The sequence below is a fragment of the Hippichthys cyanospilos genome, chromosome 9 (assembly GCF_059441005.1).
Source record: "Hippichthys cyanospilos isolate Australia breed blue-spotted pipefish chromosome 9, RoL_Hcya_1.0, whole genome shotgun sequence".
In the NCBI taxonomy this organism is placed as follows: Eukaryota; Metazoa; Chordata; class Actinopteri; order Syngnathiformes; family Syngnathidae; genus Hippichthys; species Hippichthys cyanospilos.
The window spans coordinates 22,784,559-22,804,541 of NC_142377.1; the positions used below are offsets into that span (position 1 = coordinate 22,784,559).

General features: G+C 42.8%; 4 protein-coding genes across 5 annotated transcripts; all 4 read left to right on the top strand.

Annotated features, from left to right (window-relative positions):
• The first annotated feature begins 316 nt into the window (after positions 1-316).
• Positions 317-9,359, top strand: lmcd1 (LIM and cysteine-rich domains 1). Its single transcript, XM_088424096.1, has 7 exons — positions 317-555; positions 4,234-4,319; positions 5,389-5,644; positions 7,379-7,528; positions 7,907-8,110; positions 8,185-8,403; positions 8,560-9,359. Exons 1-7 carry the CDS (start codon positions 535-537, stop codon positions 8,668-8,670), a joined length of 1,047 nt encoding a protein of 348 aa, XP_088280222.1. The 5' UTR covers positions 317-534; the 3' UTR covers positions 8,671-9,359.
• Positions 9,360-10,652: 1,293 nt separating this feature from the next.
• Positions 10,653-16,508, top strand: LOC148419562 (monoacylglycerol lipase abhd6-B-like). The gene is made up of 9 exons (XM_088424097.1): positions 10,653-10,820; positions 12,758-12,871; positions 13,429-13,588; positions 13,734-13,847; positions 14,807-14,939; positions 15,013-15,170; positions 15,242-15,296; positions 15,371-15,471; positions 16,047-16,508. Exons 2-9 carry the CDS (start codon positions 12,765-12,767, stop codon positions 16,215-16,217), a joined length of 999 nt encoding a protein of 332 aa, XP_088280223.1. The 5' UTR covers positions 10,653-10,820; positions 12,758-12,764; the 3' UTR covers positions 16,218-16,508.
• A 115-nt stretch (positions 16,509-16,623) lies between these two features.
• Positions 16,624-19,370, top strand: rpp14 (ribonuclease P/MRP 14 subunit). Of its 2 annotated transcripts, none has more exons than XM_088424101.1 (6): positions 16,624-16,695; positions 17,782-17,888; positions 17,954-18,038; positions 18,175-18,251; positions 18,825-18,903; positions 19,223-19,370. In XM_088424101.1, the coding sequence occupies exons 2-6, from the start codon at positions 17,800-17,802 to the stop codon at positions 19,277-19,279; spliced, it is 387 nt and encodes a 128-aa protein (XP_088280227.1). In that variant the 5' UTR covers positions 16,624-16,695; positions 17,782-17,799; the 3' UTR covers positions 19,280-19,370. The 2 variants fall into 2 exon arrangements, with proteins under 2 accessions (XP_088280227.1, XP_088280228.1); XM_088424102.1 differs by having other exon boundaries at positions 16,633-16,695; positions 17,787-17,888.
• Positions 19,305-19,886, top strand: LOC148419564 (hydroxyacyl-thioester dehydratase type 2, mitochondrial-like). Its single transcript, XM_088424100.1, has one exon. The coding sequence runs from the start codon at positions 19,305-19,307 to the stop codon at positions 19,764-19,766; it is 462 nt and encodes a 153-aa protein (XP_088280226.1). The 3' UTR covers positions 19,767-19,886.
• Positions 19,887-19,983: the final 97 nt, after the last annotated feature.

Below are 19,983 nucleotides of genomic sequence, written 5' to 3' on the forward strand. Positions count from 1 at the left end.
CAGGCTTGTTTGTGCTGAGCAAGCCATTCCATTCAATCCCAGAGTTTCTTTTTTTCTTTTTTTTTACGTTTACTGCTTTATTTCAGCATTTATTTGCAAACGAATGTTTTGCAGCAATGCGTCCGAGTCTTTTTCGAGTGCAGGTGCTTGCTGACCTTTTATGGTGACCCCGTCGGGCAAGTGAGGAGAAGGTGAGCGGACACATTTCCTTGCTGTTACCTCCACCAAGGAGGAGGAGAACTTGCCAGTATTTTCATTGGTCAACCGCCGCGATTCCCCACACCCAGGTTTGCTCTCATTGGCCGGCCGGCCGAGCGCCGTCCGCCTTCCTGCGAGGAGGCCGGCGTGCGTTGCGGCTTGCCGGGAAACGCATTCCTGCAGCACCGGGCCGCCTGGAACCCAGTCGGGAGGTGAGGAGACCTGCCCACTCCTGTTTTTTTTTTTTTGGAGGGGGGTGGACAGGAAGCGGGCCCGACAAGCCAGGAATTTCAAGTCTCAGTGCGGCTCGGGAGAGCAGACCAGACGGACGCCAGCATGGATGCTGCCGCGGCCAAGGTAGGACCAAAAAATAAAAACAATTTTAACACTACAAGTGACAACAAAATGGAACAATGAGGGCAGTAAGGGGAAACCACGAATAATACATCACACACACACAAAAACACGTGCATGCAAAAGAGGCAGTAAAGGAATTAAAAAAAACAAATAATAAAGTGGCGGTGTCAAACATATGGCCCGCGGGCTGACTCTGGCCTGCAAACAGGTTTAATGCGGCCCGTCAGATGATTTTGTAATATAAATGTAAAAATGAGCTGAATGTTTTCACTCAATGAAAATCTTAAAATGTTTGATGAGTAAGTATCTGGGATTGAACACCGGACTCTTCACATGTGAAAATACGTCCCTGGCGTTAAATGAGTTAAGTATGTGGGATTGAATTCTAGACTCACAAAAAGTGTAAAAATACAGCAAGTCCCTGGAATAGAAAGAGTTAAAAATCTGGGATTGAATGTCTGAACTCTTTAAAAAAAAAAAACAACGTAAAAATACGTCCTTGGCATTGAATGAGTTCATGAAAAAATTCTATGCGCTAATTTCATTTAATTTTTATTAAATTGTGAAAGTATTCATGACGCTTCAATAAAGCAATCAATTTTTAGCAGTTTAATATATATTTTTTCAATGTCGTAATTTTGAAATTTGTCCAAATGCATTTTGTGTGTCTACAAATGCTTGCTAGCCAGCAAAGCTAAAGCGGCATAATTTTTCCCACTATGTATATTTTGGAGGGAAATTGACCCAGGTTGCAATTTTTATTTTGTAAACTTCACTATGGCGATATCTAATTGCTGTCAAATTGAATGTGTTGGTGAATAAAAGGTGTGGCTTAAATGATGCTTTGTTTCCGCAATCGGGGCGCCCGCTTGGAAAAGGTGCTTTCTAAAAGGGCTCCCTGCACACACCAATGGTGACATTCATCCCTAATCACCTGATGGATTAGTATCACCTGTCAGGAGCTCAAGCGTCCCCCAACACCAACACCCCCTTGTATCCATGAGACCTACAACACACACACACACACACACACACGCTGAGGTTTATTGTGTGGTGCTGGATACGTAACAATAACAAATTTAGCCTCCACTGAGCCAGATGTGCTTTTCATACGGCCTGCTATTTTTATAGGCCCACAAATATGAAACCGGTCTTTGAATCGAAAGATTCAAAGATCCGTGCCAAATAAGTGGCCCCAGAAGAAGGTCCAAGAAACTCTTGTGGCGTAACGCCGTCGTTTTACCAGAGAAAAAACGTGTTGTTGGAGGGAGGGCTGAGCAATATGCTCCCAAAATCAGATCTTATTATTAATTTATTTATTTGTTTTATATCACTTGTGATGATGATTTTAATCGATTTAAACCCTGCATGTCCAGGGATTTTTTGGAACCTATGCCCCTGCCCTTTATGTACAAAAAGTGTAAAAATGCGATAATTGCAAAAGTAACTTCACTGTATATTTGTATATTAATGAAATTGAACTAGGAATAGGTATGATATGATATGAAATAGACCACTACATGATTCTTTTCAAATTAAGAGCAAAAGAATTGGATCATGACATAACTGATTGCACAATTGCCTGTGACTTCTTTCCAAATGTTGCATGCCTTTACCCTGTAAAGTTTTATACGGACGTTTATTGTCATTAACAACGCAAAACAGATGATACTAACACGATCTATTTTCTGCCGTTGCCGCTGCTGAGGAAAAAAACAAACAAACATTGAAAACGATTGTGAGGGAAAAACTTTTTTTTTTTCAACGCATCACTGCTGTGGACCGGTCGCAAGTCGGCATGCGACCCGTTGACCTTGAGCTCCTTATCTCATTAGCATTTCCTGCTCTTTTCCGTCGCATACTTTGCATGTTTGCAGCGACTCGGCCAAAACAAACGCTGCTTATCGCGCTTTCTAAATATAGACGCCGTCCCCTCGCCGCCAATTGGCGACAAATCCTCATCGTTCTCAGCGCTTTGGAAAAAAAACTATTTAAGGGAGGATGTTACCAGACTGAAAATTCCACTTTTCACAAATAAGAGACAATTTCCAGTCTTCAAAGACACACGCATCAAAGACACGCTAGTCACCGCGCCAGACATCAGCATCATCTTAGAATCATCATTGACCCAAACATACTTGGCTCATAGACACCAGACCACTTCAAATGAACAGACATCAAAGGCAATTTGAGATCATCAAAGACCCAAACAGAATCTCCCACTGAGCTCATATACCAAGCACGCTGTCGCTAAACTATCGAGACCTTATTTTATTTCGAAATAATCAAAGAGATTTAAGGGGAAAAATACCTCCTGGTTATATTAAAGGACTGTTTAGATAAGGGGTCTTGGTGACAGAACTTGAAATAAAACATTCTTCAAATGTTACATTGCATTAAAAGCTTTTGGAGCGTTCCGAGGCAAGGTGACACTGCGGCCCCGAGACCTGAGCCAAAGCCCGCCAGGATCCCCCGGGATGAACCCGAGTGCCAGTCTACTGACTAATACCAGATGGCGCCGCAGGAGGCCGTCCGATGTCACGCCTTTAGCCAGAAGATTTCAATCCAGCAAAATCTGGCATGGCCGCCCGACACTTTTGTTTGTTTGCCTTCAACATATTCTAAAAGTGAAATGAAACCCAATCATGAAACGTCCACATTACAATTAATCAAAAAAAATATCAAATTTTTCATATATTGAAAATAATTCAGCTCATTTTTAACTCGCGGACCGGATTGAATACGTTTGCGGGCCGGAAGCGGCCCACGGCCCGTATGTTTGACACCGCTGGTGTAGTCTTAACCCTTCCAAGCATTTTTATCACAAAAATCAAGTCCTTTACTTCAACACAAAGGTCATAAACAAAACATACTTTTTTACGACATACATTTCAGTGAACATCAGCCGCATTTTGAAGATTTGAAAAACTAAACATCACCAAAGACTGCAGCCCTGAAAGAACCGTTTTCACAAACGTCAAAGACAGTTGAGAGTCCATAACAAACCTGAACACATTTTTTTCACTAACATCAAAGACAATCCAAACGTTCCACTTTGCATAAACATAAAAGACACACACAAACGTTTTGGGAACATCTAAGACACAGCTTTAAGATTTGAAAAACATCAAATCTTGTGTCTATTAATATCAAAGACCATTACGTCAGTAAAAAAGAGCAAACTTATCCTTTGAAAAACTCACAGATTTCAAAGACTACGTCCCGAAAGAACCTCACTTATACATAAACATCAAAGACAGTTTAGAGTCCAGAACATACCTAAAGTACCAATTTTCCCTGACCTCCAAGAAATTATTTGTCCTTCATGGATTCAAATCCAAATGATCACAAAAAGACACTTCAAGGCCATAAACAAAACAGCCAAACATGTTTTTGTGAGCATCAAAGACACAGTCTTCAAAAAAGCTTTCTATCGACAATTTTGAGGCGTCAATGAATTCCCGTAATCATCAAAGACTATTTGCTTGATGTAAAGCAAACATCAAAAACAATTAAGAAGATGACGCTATTCCAAGTCTTCAACGGAACCTGCCTAGCAACAGGTGACATCACCCTGGCCCAGCAATTCCAGCTATTGTTGCGTTGCTAATGTGCCGGTTGGTAACTCTGAGAAATGAGCGGCACAAATGATTGATGGCTCTTTTCTTCTCCGTTCAGATGTCAGTGGAGGCCAGCGCATCAAATCCAGCTGTGTGTCTCGTCTGTAAGGACGCCTGCCCCGGTTTGCAGCCGCATTCTTGGAGGTGACGTCACCTTTCGCCCAGAGCGTCAACTCCCGTTTGTCGCGTTTTATAGCGCAAACGGTGAAAATACAACAAACGCGCACGCCTTCAAACACATCTTTTCAAAGTTTACTGCACAACCAGCACAGAAAACAAGACAAACACCAAACCGTTCAACCATTTTGTCTGGAGAAACTTTGCTAGCTTAAAGCTAACATACAATGGGAAATGCACCACACGGATCATTATAAACATTATAAATAATCAAACTGTGTCTTTAATACAAGTAAAAACACAGCTAAGAACACAAGAGAATTACTTTAACTTTACTTATTTGATTACCCAAATGTCCAACCTTACCGTAGATGTTGTCTCAGCTAACTAAAGTTGGCTAGCTTAATGCTAGCATACCCAGTGAAACGCGAGTTTATAGAAATGAGCTGCAGTACTTAATTCTTAAACAAAGCAACAACACATCCAAATGGAGCATAAAATAGAAGAAAACCATAAATTGCATAGCTACATTTAAAAAACAACAAAACAAAAAAACACGTTTTTTTTAGATAATCAAATGTGCCTGTTCTTGTGTTGTCAGGAAATGGGAGACAATCATCATCACTTTGCTTTCTTTGTTACTTTCAAATTCGCTGCGTAACCTGCACATAAAACAAAAGGCAAACACTCGACTGTTCAACCATTTTGTCTCGAAAAAGCTAACAGACCGAAAAACATGCTACATTGATTACAAACCTTCAAACTGCGACTTCAAAACAAAACAAGTACAAAAACAGGAAGAACATGAGGGAATTACTTTAACTTTATTTGTTGAACAACCTTAGCATAGTTATTGTCTCATCTAGCTAAAGTTGGCTAGCTTAATGCTAGCATACCGCGAAACAAACGGTGTCCAAACTATGGCCAGGGGGCCATACATGGCCCGCTGTCCAATTTTCAGCGGCCGTTTACTGAAAATGGCATTTTCTAAATATGCAAATATGAAAACATTTCTCTCTCGCTGTGGTGAATTCATTCTTAAAACAAGACGAAAATTTGTCTTTGTGCCCCGCGGGGACTTTGCCGCGCCTTTCAGGAAAGCGTGCGCGGCCTGCGGCTGCAGCGCGTCGGACCACGCCCCCGGCAACCACGCCGACGACGACCGGCGAATGGGCCGCCTGCTGGCCGACTCGCCCTGCGCCCACCTGACGGCCAGGGTGAAAGGGGGCGGCGGCCTTCGCCTGTACAAGAGGAACCGCATGATCGTGACCAATCCGGTGGTGTCGCGCAAGGACCCCACCTTCAGCACCACCACCTACGACTGGGCCCCCGCCGGGCTCAACCAGAAACTGGTGAGGACATTGGCTCTTTTTCTCTCGGTAGGACGTCTCATGTCCTCGGGTGTCCGTTTACTCAAACGTCAAAGGCGACTTTGAGCCTACAAATGGCCCGTAGTAAACTTTGAAACTAAAAATGGCCCGAACAAACTGGTTTTTGGAAACATCAAAGACATACCTTTTTTCGCAGACATCAAAGACAACTTTTTGAGACCAAAAATGTCCATAATGTACTTGTTTTCATAAAAATCAAAGATGTTTTGATGCAATGACACAAATCCACTCATTTTTCAAGACCCCTCAAAGACCACTTATTTTGGATGTGTTTTTGTAAACATCAAAGCCTATTTGTATCGAATAAGTTAGTTCAAATTTGGGATTTTCAATGTGTTTTTTTTGTAAACTGAAGACAGTTTGCAGCCTTGCAAGAAAATTTCACATTTAACATCAAAGGGGACCGTTTTCAAGGAACGTCAATTGAAAAAATCGAAGGTAGCAACGTAAGCGTGATGCGGGAAGGTGGCAAAAGCCAATCCTGATTTTAGCAGCTCTCGTCGGAGCGTGTGCTTTCCATTAAAAAGCCCAAGTCTGCTTGGGGTCTCGTGGGGTGGGTTTTTGAGGCGGTGGGGGTCCGGCTTGGTCGCCAGCAGCGTAACATGTTATTCATTGAAAAAGGAAAAAGCATTCCAAGTGCAACTTTAGACGTTTAGTCACGAGTCATCTGATAACCTCATCCGGCCGCAAACGGATCCAGACTGAAAATGAGAGCTACATGTCAACACTGCTGCTTAGAACAACTAGAATCCGCACGGAGTTTTGGGGCCCTACAGAACATTTTGTAAGAAGATATAAAGTAAATAACACTGGACCGACAACAGATCCCTGTGGAGCGCCAAGTTGTCGCTACCAATGGACAAAGAATCCTATTTGACGCTAATGGATTCATCAGGCAAGGTCAAATTAAAAAAAAAATGCATAAACGTGAAAGGATACAATAATTGTATCATATACTAGAATAAAGATATCATTTCAAAAATCTTAAATCTGTTGTAGTACCAAGACTGACCTGCAAGAGGCAGTACTGTGCCATAGTACATCCAGACTGTGGATAATAATCATAATAATGATAATAATAATGATTGTTATTAACAGAGTCTAAAGAAGGGTCTAAACATGGCTGGTAAATTAAGAAATAATGAATTAATCACTATAGTAATTGATTGCTGTTGGTACTAAAAATACTGAATTGACTACTTTAGGTATTAAAGTACTAAAGCTAAAATAAACGATTACGTTAGGTAATAAATGCTAAAGTGATTGATTACTTTTGGTGATTATGACTAAAGTAATCAATTACTTTAGGCGATGAGAGCAAAAGCGATCGATCATCCGATGTCCTAAAAATACTGAAGTAATTGCTTACTGCAGGCATTCGCGTACGTTTTTATTCGATTACTTTAGGAGATTATTACTGAAATAATTGATTGACTGCAATAATTGATAATTGACTGCAGGTAATAAGTGCTTCAAGTAGTTGATTCATTTTATTTATTCAGAAAATGATTTTGAGACCCATTTTGACCCCGTCACAAGAAATCAGTACCTGGGACTGAATGTCTGGAACGTAAAGACGGATAAATACGTCTTTGGCATCGAACGAGTTCGTCGGCGAGCCGACCGGTCACGCGCTTGCAATTTTCTCGATTGAGCAGAATTTTGCGACGGTGATGTTAGTTCCGCTACTGACAGGCCAAGCAGTACATGGAGCTGATCCCGGAGAGCCGGCGTCCAGTCTCCGGGACCGGGGGGGCGCTGCTGCGTCGCAAGCATCTCCTGGGCCAGCTCCCGGCCTACGACCAAGACCCCATGACGTGTCAGAGCCTGGCCGGCGATGACCAGGTCAGCCGTCCTTCCTGCTGATACCCGTTTTTCTAACCGCTGGGTTTCTTTTTTTTTTTTTTAAGTGCTTAGTAAAATACAGGTCCAGAAACAACTACTAATGTGGCTCCGGTTTCATAGACACGGTTGGCACAGCAGTTGTTTTTTTCTGCACTATCATATAACGAATAGCCTATTTTAAAATTGGTTTCCATATATTAGGCACAGTGCATAAGGCGCATAGAATAGAAGCTAGTCGCGTTATGCGTCCACTAGATGGAGCCGCACTAAGTGCATAGTTGTGTTTTCGTTTCAATTCGAGAGCAAATCAACTGGAATATGAATCAAAGTTGATCGAATGCCGCAGGCAAACAGCGATCCCGGGCTTTCCCGCCGCAGGTTTCGGCCATGCTGCTTTTCGTGAAACGCTACAAGACGGAGGCGCTGGGCGTGGGCGAGGTGGCGCTGCCCGCTGACGGCCACGCCCTGAGGGAGGCGGCCGATCAAAGGGAAGCCAAGGAGCGAAACGGCGCCGACAAGGAAGCCGCCGACCGCCGCCGGGATCGGGAGCCCGCCAATGGCGTGGGGAAAAACACGCAATATGTAAGGTGTCCCCTCCGCCATCTTTTTTTCTGCTCACGACAATGGCGTGGAAAAAAACCTCTTTTGATTTTCAGCGTTGCCGCGGGTGCGGCGGCGACGCGGCGGCGGACAGCCCGGCGGTGTTTGCCCAGCGCGCCGGGTACGGCGCCGCCTTGTGGCACCCCGGCTGTTTCGCCTGCGCCGAATGCGGGCAGGGTTTGGTGGATCTGGTCTACTTTTGGTCCGGGGGGAGGCTGCTGTGCGGGCGACATTACTGCCAGAGCGTCCGGCCGCGCTGTTCCGGCTGCGACGAGGTACCAAACCAAATGTACCAAATGTATAATGTTTGCGTATAGATGTACGTTTTTTATATTGTATTTTATTCATGAAATTCATATTACATATGAGATATATTATACTAATTTAGGTATAATATAAATGCATTTTGGATATTCTTGCGATCTCCTCAGCTGATCTTCAGCGAGTCTTTCCACACGGCACAAGATGGACGCACTTGGCATCATCTTCATTACTGCTGCTGGAAGTGCGGGCAAAGCCTGGATACGCCCTGCCACCACTGATGCGCGCACACACACACACACACACACACACACACACACACACACACACACACACGCTGTAGGAAGTTTCTTTCTCGGCTTTCTCTGACCTGTGATCTTTTCCGACTCGACGGTGCCGTTTTCGTCGAGCGAGCCGGAACGGATTCACGGCACCTCCATTCATTTCAATGGGGAAAGTGGCTTTGCCGCCGACGCACTTCCAGCATGTCGCTTAGCGCGAGCCGAGTCTTTCGTGCGTCTCGCGGCGTCGTTAACTGCGGCGCTTAACGGGACTTTTAGTGCGGAACGGACGCCGCGGCCTGATTTATTGGCTCGTAAATTGCCGGCTGCGTGACGTGATCCAGATGTGAGCGCACACAATGTTCAAATGAGCTCATTTTTGACATTCAAGCTTGCCAGAAAACCGCACTCTCGCTCTCTCACCATTATTCTTGATTGGAATTCTAATATATATATATATATATATATATATATATATATATATATATATATATATATATATATATATTAAATCATGCAATAAAAATACTGTAGATTAAAATGGAAAGTCTATTGTGGTAAAAAAATACATATGAAGGTTTTGCCTGGTTGTTGTGCATTTGCATGGGCAAACACACAAATTCCATTTCCTAAAAACTGCTTGCTTCCAGTTTCTCAGTTGTCGTGACAATAAAAAGGCTTGAAATGTTTGTTGTACTCATAATTGAATCCAAATGTTATCCAATAGTCTTAAAGAATGTCTTTTTAAGGAGGCGAGGAACTCCATCATGTGTTTAAGATCATTAAAAAAAAAAAAAAAAGGTGTGTCAAGATGACGTACTCTCGGCAGGAATGTCCGCTTTTCATGGCCTTCCTGTACGGTTACGTCACCGGCCAAAGAAAGCACTATTTACGGATATTTTTAGCACCTAAATGAGAGTTTACTTGCTTGTTCACGCACCGGGACACGGGAATGCGCACTGATGCGTTTGCGTGAATCATTCAGTCGTCAATTTGACACTGATTTTGAGGAGGCAGCGCTTCCGAGTGGACAAACACTGTGTTACAACCTCTTTTTCTTTCTTTCTTTCTTTCTTTCTTTCTTTCTTTCTTTCTTTCTTTCTTTCTTTCTTTCTTTCTTTCTTTCTTTCTTTCTTTCTTTCTTTCTTTCTTTTTTTTAATTTAGTCACTAAACGCAGCACGTTTTATTCTTCCGCAAGTGTGTTGATTTTTTCAGTGAAATGCAATCATTTTGGTTCCGCTGTTACAAAACCTCTTTTACGCAAATAAAATCAATCAAGAGATTATAAGTGATTTTATGTATTAAATTGTTAATTAAATGCGTCCCTTAGTATTCAATTGATGAGTTAGCATTGAATAGAAGACAAAAAATAAATCAAGTAAATAAAACATTGAGTTTATGAAAACCAAACATTTTCAATGTGTAAACATTACCACTCACGCAGCAGGATCAGACCGGTGAAACATTTCGTTTTCCGGAAGCTGTCGAATGTAACACGGCCCCTTCACTGTCACCACTAGTGACAGTGTCAGTGGTGTTTTCATCAATTCCTGTCGTCAGTGAACGCAGCGCCGCTTGTCCGAGTTAACATTGAATAGAAAACAAAAAGGAATTAACAACTTAAATAAAAGATTGAGTTTATGAAAAACATGAATATTTTGTACGTAGCACTAGTTAAAATATTTTCACAAAAAAAGAAATTCAATCATTTATTTTGTTTTCTATTTCAAGTTAACTCTTCTTAAATAGATCATTATCAACGCGTTCATTGAATTAGTGATAAAGATGAATATTGCTTGTAATTTGTTGCTTCGTTTTAACAAAGAATCGAAGTCTCAAACGTTTCCCATTACAATTGAACGCCGCAGGGTCAAACCGGTGAAACCTATCGTCTCCGTTTTCAGGAAGCCCTCGAATGCATCACGGGCTCGTAGTTCTGGTCCTTGCAGTGGCGTGTGCAACAATTCCTGTCGTCAGTGAACGCAGCGCTGCTTGCCGGTTGTACTTGCCCTTTAACAAGTGCGGATGAAAGGCGATTGAGTAATTTGGTGAAAGAGGAAGACGAAACGGAGGAAGAGGAGGAGAAATAGCGGAGCGAATGGAGGAGGGCATTTCCATTCCTGTTGACATATCAAGCGGAGTGGCACAGGTGAGCGTCTTCCATCATGACGACATGTTATTAACCTTTAAATACTGGCGTCAAACAACTAGTTTGCGCATGCTTAGCCATCTTGATTTCATTGTTCGACTTGTGTAACGTTTGCATTGTAACGTAAAAGGGGAGTTTATCAGCCTCCCTATTGCTATTTAATATTTATCATTGATTGCACCGTTAATGTTTAATTGTCTTGTCATATCAGCAGTGATTCATTTTCACTCTTCATAATGTTATTTTACACAGGTTTTACGCATGTGGTGACGTAAGCACGTCGTAGCACCTTTGTCCTGATAGCAAACGTTCCGGAGAACATGGTCAAACTCAAAAGTAGACAAACGCATCGTAATAATCCTAATCTGATTCGCAAAGTACGACATTCGGTCAGGTAAGCACACATTTGCAGGATACGCAAACATGAAATCAAACGGAAATGGGCAGGTGGAGTATACCTTGCTGTTTTGACATTTTTCTGGTGTCAAAGTTCATGTTAGGAAATGTAGGTGGAGTTCGGTGTCATAAGTTTGACAATATACAAAAATTACTGCAAATTTTGAGCCTCTTTCCAGAGTTTGTATTTTCCCCGCATTCCTCTTCGGTAGATGATCAGATTAGCAGCAGATGTAAGAAGAGATAGTGGATGTAAAATCGCAAAGCTGTTTTTCTGGATGAATAGCGTGAAGGCGGCCTTTGGATGTTACTAAAGTCATTTTTATTTCATCACCCTCGCTATGGAAGAGCATCTCGCCCGGCTTTTCTGTTATTCCTTTTTTTGACCGTTGGAATGACGGAGTTGCTTCACTCTTAATTTGAGACCTGCACAGCTTTTGAGTAGAAGAGAAAGATTTAGCGGCAAACGTTGACTCCTATATTGAGGCAGAAAAGCAAAACATTTACAGTCGTACCTCTACGAATAAATTTATCATAAGTAGAGCCACTTTTTACAGGTAAATAGCCCAATCCGTTCCAAGCCCCCCAAAACGCGTCTAAACCCTTAAATGAATAATGTTAGTAAATTATAAAAATGCATCAAAACAGTAACAAACGCATAGTAGAATTACATTAGTGCATGATAACCAAAATATGTAAAGAATAATAAAAAAAGCTCCTAAACCCTTGAAACGAATCATGTGAATTATAGCAGTTGACAATGTGAATGCAGTTCACTTGTTTGCCTTGATATGGTGCTGGTTTGTTGGTGATGAGTGCAGAAAGAGACACCTTTTTAGGACGTTTCATTTCTGTTATTTATGACATTTCCAGTGAACCAGGAATCATTTACAAGTCCACAGAAGCAGTGATATTTATTTTTTTGATTATTTTGATCATGTAAGTTTACTTAAGTTTAGTTTGGGGTTATGCAAAGTGTTTCCTGTGTTATGTAATTACTAAAGTGATAACGACACGTTAACAACGCGACCGTCAGATGCGACAGCCCAAAGCGGTATGTTACCTATGTGTTTTTATGTGAATAGGTGCAATGTTAGCCGTAGCCAATAATTAATGATAAAAATGCATCACAAACTGTCGCAAATTCGGTAGACATCACGAGTTGTGATAACGTATTACATTATTATCACCTTTGGGATCTTGAATTTTCTCTCGTTACTAGACACAATATTTTTCTCCGTCGGGGTGTTTCGTGACCTGAATTATTCATAAGAAGAGGCGTTCGTAAGTAGGGGTACCACTGTAAAGTCAAATGAGTTTAAGTAGAGAATGAATTAAGGGGATGTTCCGATAAATATCTAATTTGATAGCAACATATTATATGTGAAATTGCTCCAAATTTGCTCCAGTAAATGTGTGTCAAATTGGCCGTACAAAATTTGATTTTGTTTTCTTTTTTCAATTCAGTTTTTATCTACATTCATGCTCGTCAACAAAAAAGCCACCATTTTACAATGGTAATCCGTTTATTTTTTTGACAGTGCGGCAATGGAGGAGAGCGCGGCGCTCATCGGGACCGTCCTGGTGCTTCCCGTTTTGTCTTTCTTCTTGACCTTGTGCTTCTGGCCCGGTATGATCATCCAGGCTTATAATTGGTGAGCGGTGACTTCAACAGTTACTTAAGGTGCAGTTTGGCGTGGAAAATGCGCAATTAGTTGCAAATTATTTGTGACGTTCTTGCATTTTCCACACTGTCGTAAAATAGGCTCATTTGAAAGGGAGTATTACATTATGTTGACAAGTGGACTTTGTCCCCCTTCCTAACACACACGCACACACACTCCAAATCACTGTCACGCAATAGCCCGGTGGGCTGAATACAGTGTTCCTCATTTTAAAAACATAGAGAAAGATGTTACTAATATGGCCGTAAATATCATTCAACCAATGGCCTCCATTATAAATTTGTTGGCCACTCCAGTGGCTGGAGTACATTTGAGCAATTTTCCCCGTTAGTTTTACACCTTTGAGGCACCTGGATTAAAGAACAATAACCACCGACAGGCGTCATCAATGAAGGCGTTAGCAATCTGCGGGAATATGGCAAGAAAAGAACAGTACAATTCCTGCATTCATACATCGTCAAAACTCAAAACTTCTCGTTCGAAAAAGTGGCTTAAGTGTAATTGACGACGTGCTGGCTGTCCTGCAGTTTGATGCGTCGCAAACTGGGCCTGGTGGTCCGCTACTCGTACAGCGGCAGCTACCGCTTCTGCTATTTCAGCCGCGGGACACCGGGGGGCGCCACGCCCTCTTTACTGCTCCTGCACGGCTTCTCCGCCTCCAAAGACATGTGGTTGCCCTTCGTCAAGGTAACGCGCATAGTTGTTTTAGATTTCGTTTTCTCCAAACTATTTCAGCGGGGCTTAGGAAAAAGAGCGCCCCGTCGTTGGCTGTGAGCGCACGCACGAAGGAATGGTGACGATGTGTACGTGCTGCGTTCGTTTGCTTCTCCAGTACATCCCCGCGGAGCAGCATTTGCTGTGCGTGGACATGCCGGGACATGAGGGGACCACCCGCACCGGGTCCAAGGACTACAGCATTACGGGACAGGTTGCCAGAATCCATCAGGTGGGTTGTATATAAAGCCATGTTCAATGATTTTCTTCTTTTTTTACTTCAACTTATTAACTCATTCAATGCCAAAAACATATTTTCACGTTCTTTAACAGTCCAACCAGCTACTTAAACCCTTGTTAGGTCCAAACTTTTGATCTTTACATCAAAAGGAAAGCTTTGAAAGAAGACACCAGGGAGCTGAAATTTCACCCTGATGGTGACAACATGTCAAATTTCAATGTGGCATGACCACTTAGTCACACTAACAGGAGTGTGCCATTGCTTGATGACATTACTTGGAGAATGATGTGTCAGAAAATGACCCAAAAATGATCACACATACCGCATTGGATTACAAGGCGCACCTTCAACAAATGGCCGAATTTATAATCCGTTTTCATATATAAGCAGCGCATTATAAGGCACATAGAATAGAAGCTACAGTAGTGGCTAGGGCTGCGTTATGCGTTCACGAGATGGAGCTGCGCTAAAGGGAATCAAAACAATCAGATGATTATTCATAGACAATCACAAATTAAAAAATACATTTCGAATTGAAATGCAGAGGAATTTATACGGCGATGAAGTTTTTATATTTGTGTCATATTAGAGGGTCGCACTTGTCAGTTTTTGAAAAAAATCGAAGACTTTTAGCTGCGCCTAATACTGTGCCAAATACGGTACTGCACAGTGGTTAACCCTGTACCATATTGTGTCCGTTTTTTGTCCAAATGTCTCCACATCTGGGTGAAATTTCAGCTCCCTCTCGTCTTTTTTCAATGCTTCCCCTGCACGAGGGTTTTGAAGACATTCCAACGAAGGTAAAGCGTTTTATCTTAGAGGCTTTTACTGAAACTGAGTTTAGGCTGCAAATATCAATTATGGGGCCCCTTAACCACTAATAATCGGCAATGGACGAAAAAAAGAAAAACATCAGGGCCTATGGCTCCATGTGAATTGTGTGCATTCAGTTTGTGCAGAGCGTTGGTCTGGACAAAAAACCCTTCCACCTGGTGGGTACATCCATGGGAGGCAACGTGGCGGGCGTGTACGCCGCCACCTACCCGGGGTACCTTTCTGGCGTCACCTTGATGTGCCCCTCAGGTAAATCGGCCTGCCGGCTAGCTCCGCCCCTTTCACCCACAGCCATAACCCCCCCCCCCCCCCCCCCCCGCAGGTTTGGTGTACCCCACCGAGTCGGAGTTCATCACCCGCCTGAGGGAGATGGAGAAGAACCCCGAGGGCTTTGACATCCCTCTGATTCCGTCCACTCTGCGGGAGCTGGAGGACATGTTGCGCCTCTGTTGCCACAAGCCCCTCAAGTTGCCGCGACAGGTAGAGAACTACAAATATGGCCGCCGCCACCAAGAACGCCTGCCGACCGCCAATGTTTTTTGTGTTTCCAGGTGCTGCGTGGCCTCCTGGACAACAGGAGGCGCCACAACACTTTTTACAAAGAATGTGCGTCCACCTTCTCGTGCTCTGAGTGTCTTTTCTCTTTTTATTGCCATAACGCCTGTGTGTGTTTTTTTAAGTGTTCATGGAGCTGGTTGAGGAGAAATCTCGCCACTCTCTGCAAGAAAATCTACATTTGATCAAGTCTCCCCTGCAAATACTTTGGGGGAAGCAAGACCAGGTCAGAAAACAAACTCATTCGATGTATTTTCACATTTTGTAAGAGTCCAGACCTTCAATCCCAGCTACAAGGGTGCCTAAAATGGTTCCTACTAAATGAATTAAGTACCAAAGCACGGGTGTCAAACTGGTTTAAGCCTACGGGCGGCGTGGAGGAAAACCTATTGCCAAGTAGGGTGGACCATTCAAAATAATGCTATATATTTATTTAACTTTAAAAAAACAACTTCAAATTTATTATTCTTTTTTTAATACTGTCCAAAATAAAACAAGTACAACATCATTATTAATCATAAAACATTTCAAGTTTTTTTTTATTTTATTAAAAAACGTTTTTCAAACTCATTTTTAATACTTGACAAAATCATCTCACGGGCCGGTTTTACCCCATTTGTGGGCGAGAACCGACCCGCGGGCCGTATGTTTGACACCCCCGTACTGAGGTGATGTTTTGCTTTTGGTAAGTAAGTACTAAGGTAATCAAATCAAATAATTAATTATTTCGGAAAGAAAAATCTCTATATTATGCAATGTTATGCATACTTTTTGTTGTTTTTTTTTGCGGCGCCGTTGCAGGTTCTGGATGTTTCCGGGGCATCTGCATTGCACAAGGGGGTGCCCCACAGTCAGCTGTTTCTCCTGGACGACTGCGGCCACACCATCGCGCTGGAAAGGCCCAGGAAGGCCGCGCAGCTCATCATGGACTTCCTGTCTGTGGACGGACAAAAAGTGAAAAAAGTTTCCTGAACTGATCATTGAGGACCGAAGTTATATAAATTGTTAGGAATATATCATCTTAATGAAATAATTGCTTGCATTCATGATATTATATGTATGTATGACACCTTTAGAAATATGTTTTTAATTTAACTTTGTGATGGTTTTAATGGCTTTCTTACAGTTTTGTCACAATTTAGCTGTATTTTGAAGCAGACTTTGAAACCTCAACAAAAGCACTTAGGATGATGTGTTTGTGTTTCTGTACTGTTTTAAATGCAGCTAATATATTCAACAGTCTCTCGATAAGAACGAAATGCATTTGGTGAGTTCATCATTTCATTGAAGGACTGATTTGATCTGTGGTTTGTCGCTCGTCGTTTGTGACAAGGCACGATAGGGGGCAGTGTTGACCGCTTATAAGCATTACGTTACACAAAGAAGAAAGCAAGCGTGGATAGCAAATAAGAACATGCCAGTGTGTGTTTTGTAGAAGTGGCAAAATTAGGTAAGTTTACCCACTAACGGGTTTGCGTTGACCTCGTCCTCAGCTTGTTCGAGCCTGACTTTAAAAGTCACAGCAGCTTTATAGTTCGGACGGTTGTTTCGCGTTTCTGCAATTTAAGTTGGCGTTGAAGGATAAGGGCGCACGAAGAAATAATCGAAAGTCACCGTGCAGTTTTTCATTTTCGTTTTGATATTAACCGCTATGCTTATACGTTTACAACACTCAACTGCACTTTCGTTGTCGAAATGAAATTTGAAGCCGTTCATAAACCACCAAAGGCACGTTCGCGCAATACAGTTTCTGAAATAGCTTGTGGTGTGTGACAAGGATAATATAAAGGTTAAATAACTTTTTTTTCTGAGCGCTGGTTTAAAATTAATTGACGCAACTACGTAGTCGAATCAGACCGTTAGACATCCCGATCGCTACACGCTGATTAGACTTGGCATATTCGTCACTTTGACGCGACGATGATCAGATATACACTAATGATCACATAACATTTGAGTTAGACTGTTCACAAATTATTCACGTAATTTCCTCGTCAATACCATCGCCAATGTTTTGTGCTCTTTCTGAAACGTTGGTTTCAGTAAAGTTTACTGATGTGTGTATTTTTAGTGTCATCCTTTCTGAAACAGCAAATAGGGTCAATTCAGGGGCGGGACAAAAAATCCCAGCACCTGTCACCTAATCTATGGAATTTGGATTTTTAAAACAAATTTTCCAACTATCCCAGACAAATAAAGTATGCCATAAGTTGGTTTTTTTTTCTCACTGAATGAAAATTCTTCAAAACAAAACACCCTTAGAACATACATATATATGTATGGATCTATACATATTTATGGATATGGCAGATGCCAGTGAACATTTTGAGGGGTTGAAAGTAAAAATAAATGAATAACAATGTTAAACCCTTTTAATGTCAGCCCAAGTTGGGTAATAATAAGGCCAGGTTAGTGAAAAATCTGCAGACGCATGCATAGCATCTTATAGAAAACAATTCCCCGGTTATGTGCATGGGCCAATCGTCTACGTGTTGCGTGTGTTTTTATGTCCTGTTGCGTGTGGAATTTGTTTCAGCGTAGATGCTTGAATAGAATGAATCCCGAGAGCAAGGACAAGCCCGTCATTTACCGAAGCGTGACGTTGAAGAACGCCGCTCCGTATCAGTACATGAAAGTGTGCCTGTAAGTAAGCGCCGATCCTCCGGCGCCACGCGAGCGCTTCATGACGACTCTTATTTGGTATCAAGCGTGCTGGAGGACAAGTCGACCAAACTGAGCGCGGTTGAACTGAAGCAGTTCATCATCGGCGGCTTGAAGAGTCTCCACGGAGAGGTAGGAAGTTGAAAACGTTCATGCGCAAGGCACAATCTTTTCCATGTTATTGATGTTACTTATGTGCCCATTCACAATCAAAAATTAAGTCACAGTAGAACAGCTTGTGAAATTGATGTGTATTTGTATGCTTCAGGTGGGCGCCGCTTTACACTTTGACGTCCTGAAGTACGATATTGACACCCTCACCGCTTTCCTGCGCGTATCCAAAAGGTGAGGAAATTGAAGCGACGGCACAAGAGTGTGTTTTGCGGGGATGGACAAATGAAGCTTCGTCAAGCGCATGTGCTATTTTGCTTTCACTCCTGTAGATGGCAGTCTTGGTTCAAAGAGACGGCCAAATGTAACGCTTGTCATTTTTTTTCTGTTTCAGGCACATTGATAGCTATATTTTTCTGTTTTAGACTAAGCTGTCACTCGTATGTGAAAAATAACTAACAGTTGTTGAAAGGTGATTTATATATTTTTTTTCATTCGTTAATGTTAAAAGGGATACAGGTTTAGGCATACTTATACTTTTTTGTAGATAATAATGGTATTTATTGTCAGTGTGGAGTGGGTGGGGGTGCGAAAGGTGTTCTCTCAAGGGGGGCTTGGCAAAATATAATTAAGAAGCACTTCCCTATAGTGCCAGCCCATTACGAGCATTTTAACGGATCTTTCAAGGTCGAGAAAATATTGTGTTTTTGCAGCCTTTATCTGTAAATCAAGAGCACCGTCTGGAAGGCTGAAAAATAATATATCACAAGTGCTTTATTTATCCATGTGTTTTGATGTTTTTTATAGTGGTTTAGTGAATCTGTGGAGCTCATTGACGCTGCTGGGCTTCTACAAAGAGCAGAGCTGCGCCTTTCGAGTTCTGCAGGTTTGTGAACTGCTTGCCTTTGCCGCTCTCACAGTTGCTATTTCCGTTTTTTATTTATTTTGTTTCCACTGACCATTAATATGGTCTTGCTCAAGTCATTACTCGGAAGTCTTATCGGTGCGAACCTTAGACAGCAAATTATAAAAGGAATTTTGGTAATCCCTTCTTTTCATACGCTTTGAATATAATTTGAAGCTTTTGTTAGCCGGGAAATGAACGTAAGGAGGTTGTCTTTGAAGGACGGACGGACGTCCGCTAACTAAGGCTGCTTTTGTGAAAACGCTTCCCATTCAGTTGTTTGTCGGCCCTTCTTAAAAAGGTGTCGCCCTTCCTGCTATCGCTGACGGGAAACAGCCGCGATCTGGACCTGGTCTGACGCCGCAGACCACTCACCCACAAGAATGTGGCGTCGAGTCAGAACGCTGCTGTCCTCGTCCGTCTTGGTCGCGGCGGCCGGAGCGCGGCTCCACGTGGGCCAGCGCGCCTCCCTCACCAAAGCCTTCTCGGCCCGCCACGTGGAGCTGTTCGCCGAGCTGACGGGAGACACCAACCCGCTGCACCTGGACGCGACCTACGCCGCCGCCACCGCTTTCGAGGCCCCCGTGGTCCACGGCGTCCTCATCAACGGGCTGATCTCGGCCGTGCTGGGCACCAAGATGCCGGGCCCCGGCTCCGTCTTCCTGTACCAGGAGATCCGCTTCCCGGCGCCGCTCTTCGTGGGCGAGGAGGTCCTGGCCGAAGCGGAAGTACGCAAGATCAAGATGTCCTTCGCCTTCATCGGCGTGACGTGCTCGGTCAAGGACAAGGTGGTGATGGAAGGGGAGGTGATGGTTATGATGCCCGAGGAGCAGCAAGAGAAGTGATGCTTTCAGGGGACCTGTAAAATCGGTAAAATATTATGTTTGTTGTTGATTATCCATGCTGTACCTCACAGTTGTTTGAAATATTGCCCACCTCATTCAATAAACTGCTTCTCATTCACATTTCTTACGAAACGGATTTGTTGTTTTCATCTAGACCAGGCGGTGTCAAACATATGGCCCGCTGGTCGTTTCTGGACATCAAAAAAGTTTCATCCGG

What these genes read in the sequence shown, in the direction of transcription:
- lmcd1 (XM_088424096.1), top strand. Translation starts at nt 535, where the DNA reads ATGGATGCTGCCGCGGCCAAG. An exon ending in TGGATGCTGCCGCGGCCAAG is followed by an intron (nt 556 to 4,233) that starts GTAGGACCAAAA and finishes TTCTCCGTTCAG; the next exon opens with ATGTCAGTGGAGGCCAGCGC. An exon ending in GCCTGGCCGGCGATGACCAG is followed by an intron (nt 7,529 to 7,906) that starts GTCAGCCGTCCT and finishes TTCCCGCCGCAG; the next exon opens with GTTTCGGCCATGCTGCTTTT.
- LOC148419562 (XM_088424097.1), top strand. Translation starts at nt 12,765, where the DNA reads ATGGAGGAGAGCGCGGCGCTCATCGGGACCGTCCTGGTGCTTCCCGTT. An exon ending in TGTGGTTGCCCTTCGTCAAG is followed by an intron (nt 13,589 to 13,733) that starts GTAACGCGCATA and finishes TTGCTTCTCCAG; the next exon opens with TACATCCCCGCGGAGCAGCA. An exon ending in CCCTCAAGTTGCCGCGACAG is followed by an intron (nt 15,171 to 15,241) that starts GTAGAGAACTAC and finishes TTGTGTTTCCAG; the next exon opens with GTGCTGCGTGGCCTCCTGGA.
- rpp14 (XM_088424101.1), top strand. Translation starts at nt 17,800, where the DNA reads ATGAATCCCGAGAGCAAGGACAAGCCCGTCATTTACCGAAGCGTGACG. An exon ending in TGAAGAGTCTCCACGGAGAG is followed by an intron (nt 18,039 to 18,174) that starts GTAGGAAGTTGA and finishes TGTATGCTTCAG; the next exon opens with GTGGGCGCCGCTTTACACTT. An exon ending in GCGCCTTTCGAGTTCTGCAG is followed by an intron (nt 18,904 to 19,222) that starts GTTTGTGAACTG and finishes CTTCTTAAAAAG; the next exon opens with GTGTCGCCCTTCCTGCTATC.
- LOC148419564 (XM_088424100.1), top strand. Translation starts at nt 19,305, where the DNA reads ATGTGGCGTCGAGTCAGAACGCTGCTGTCCTCGTCCGTCTTGGTCGCG.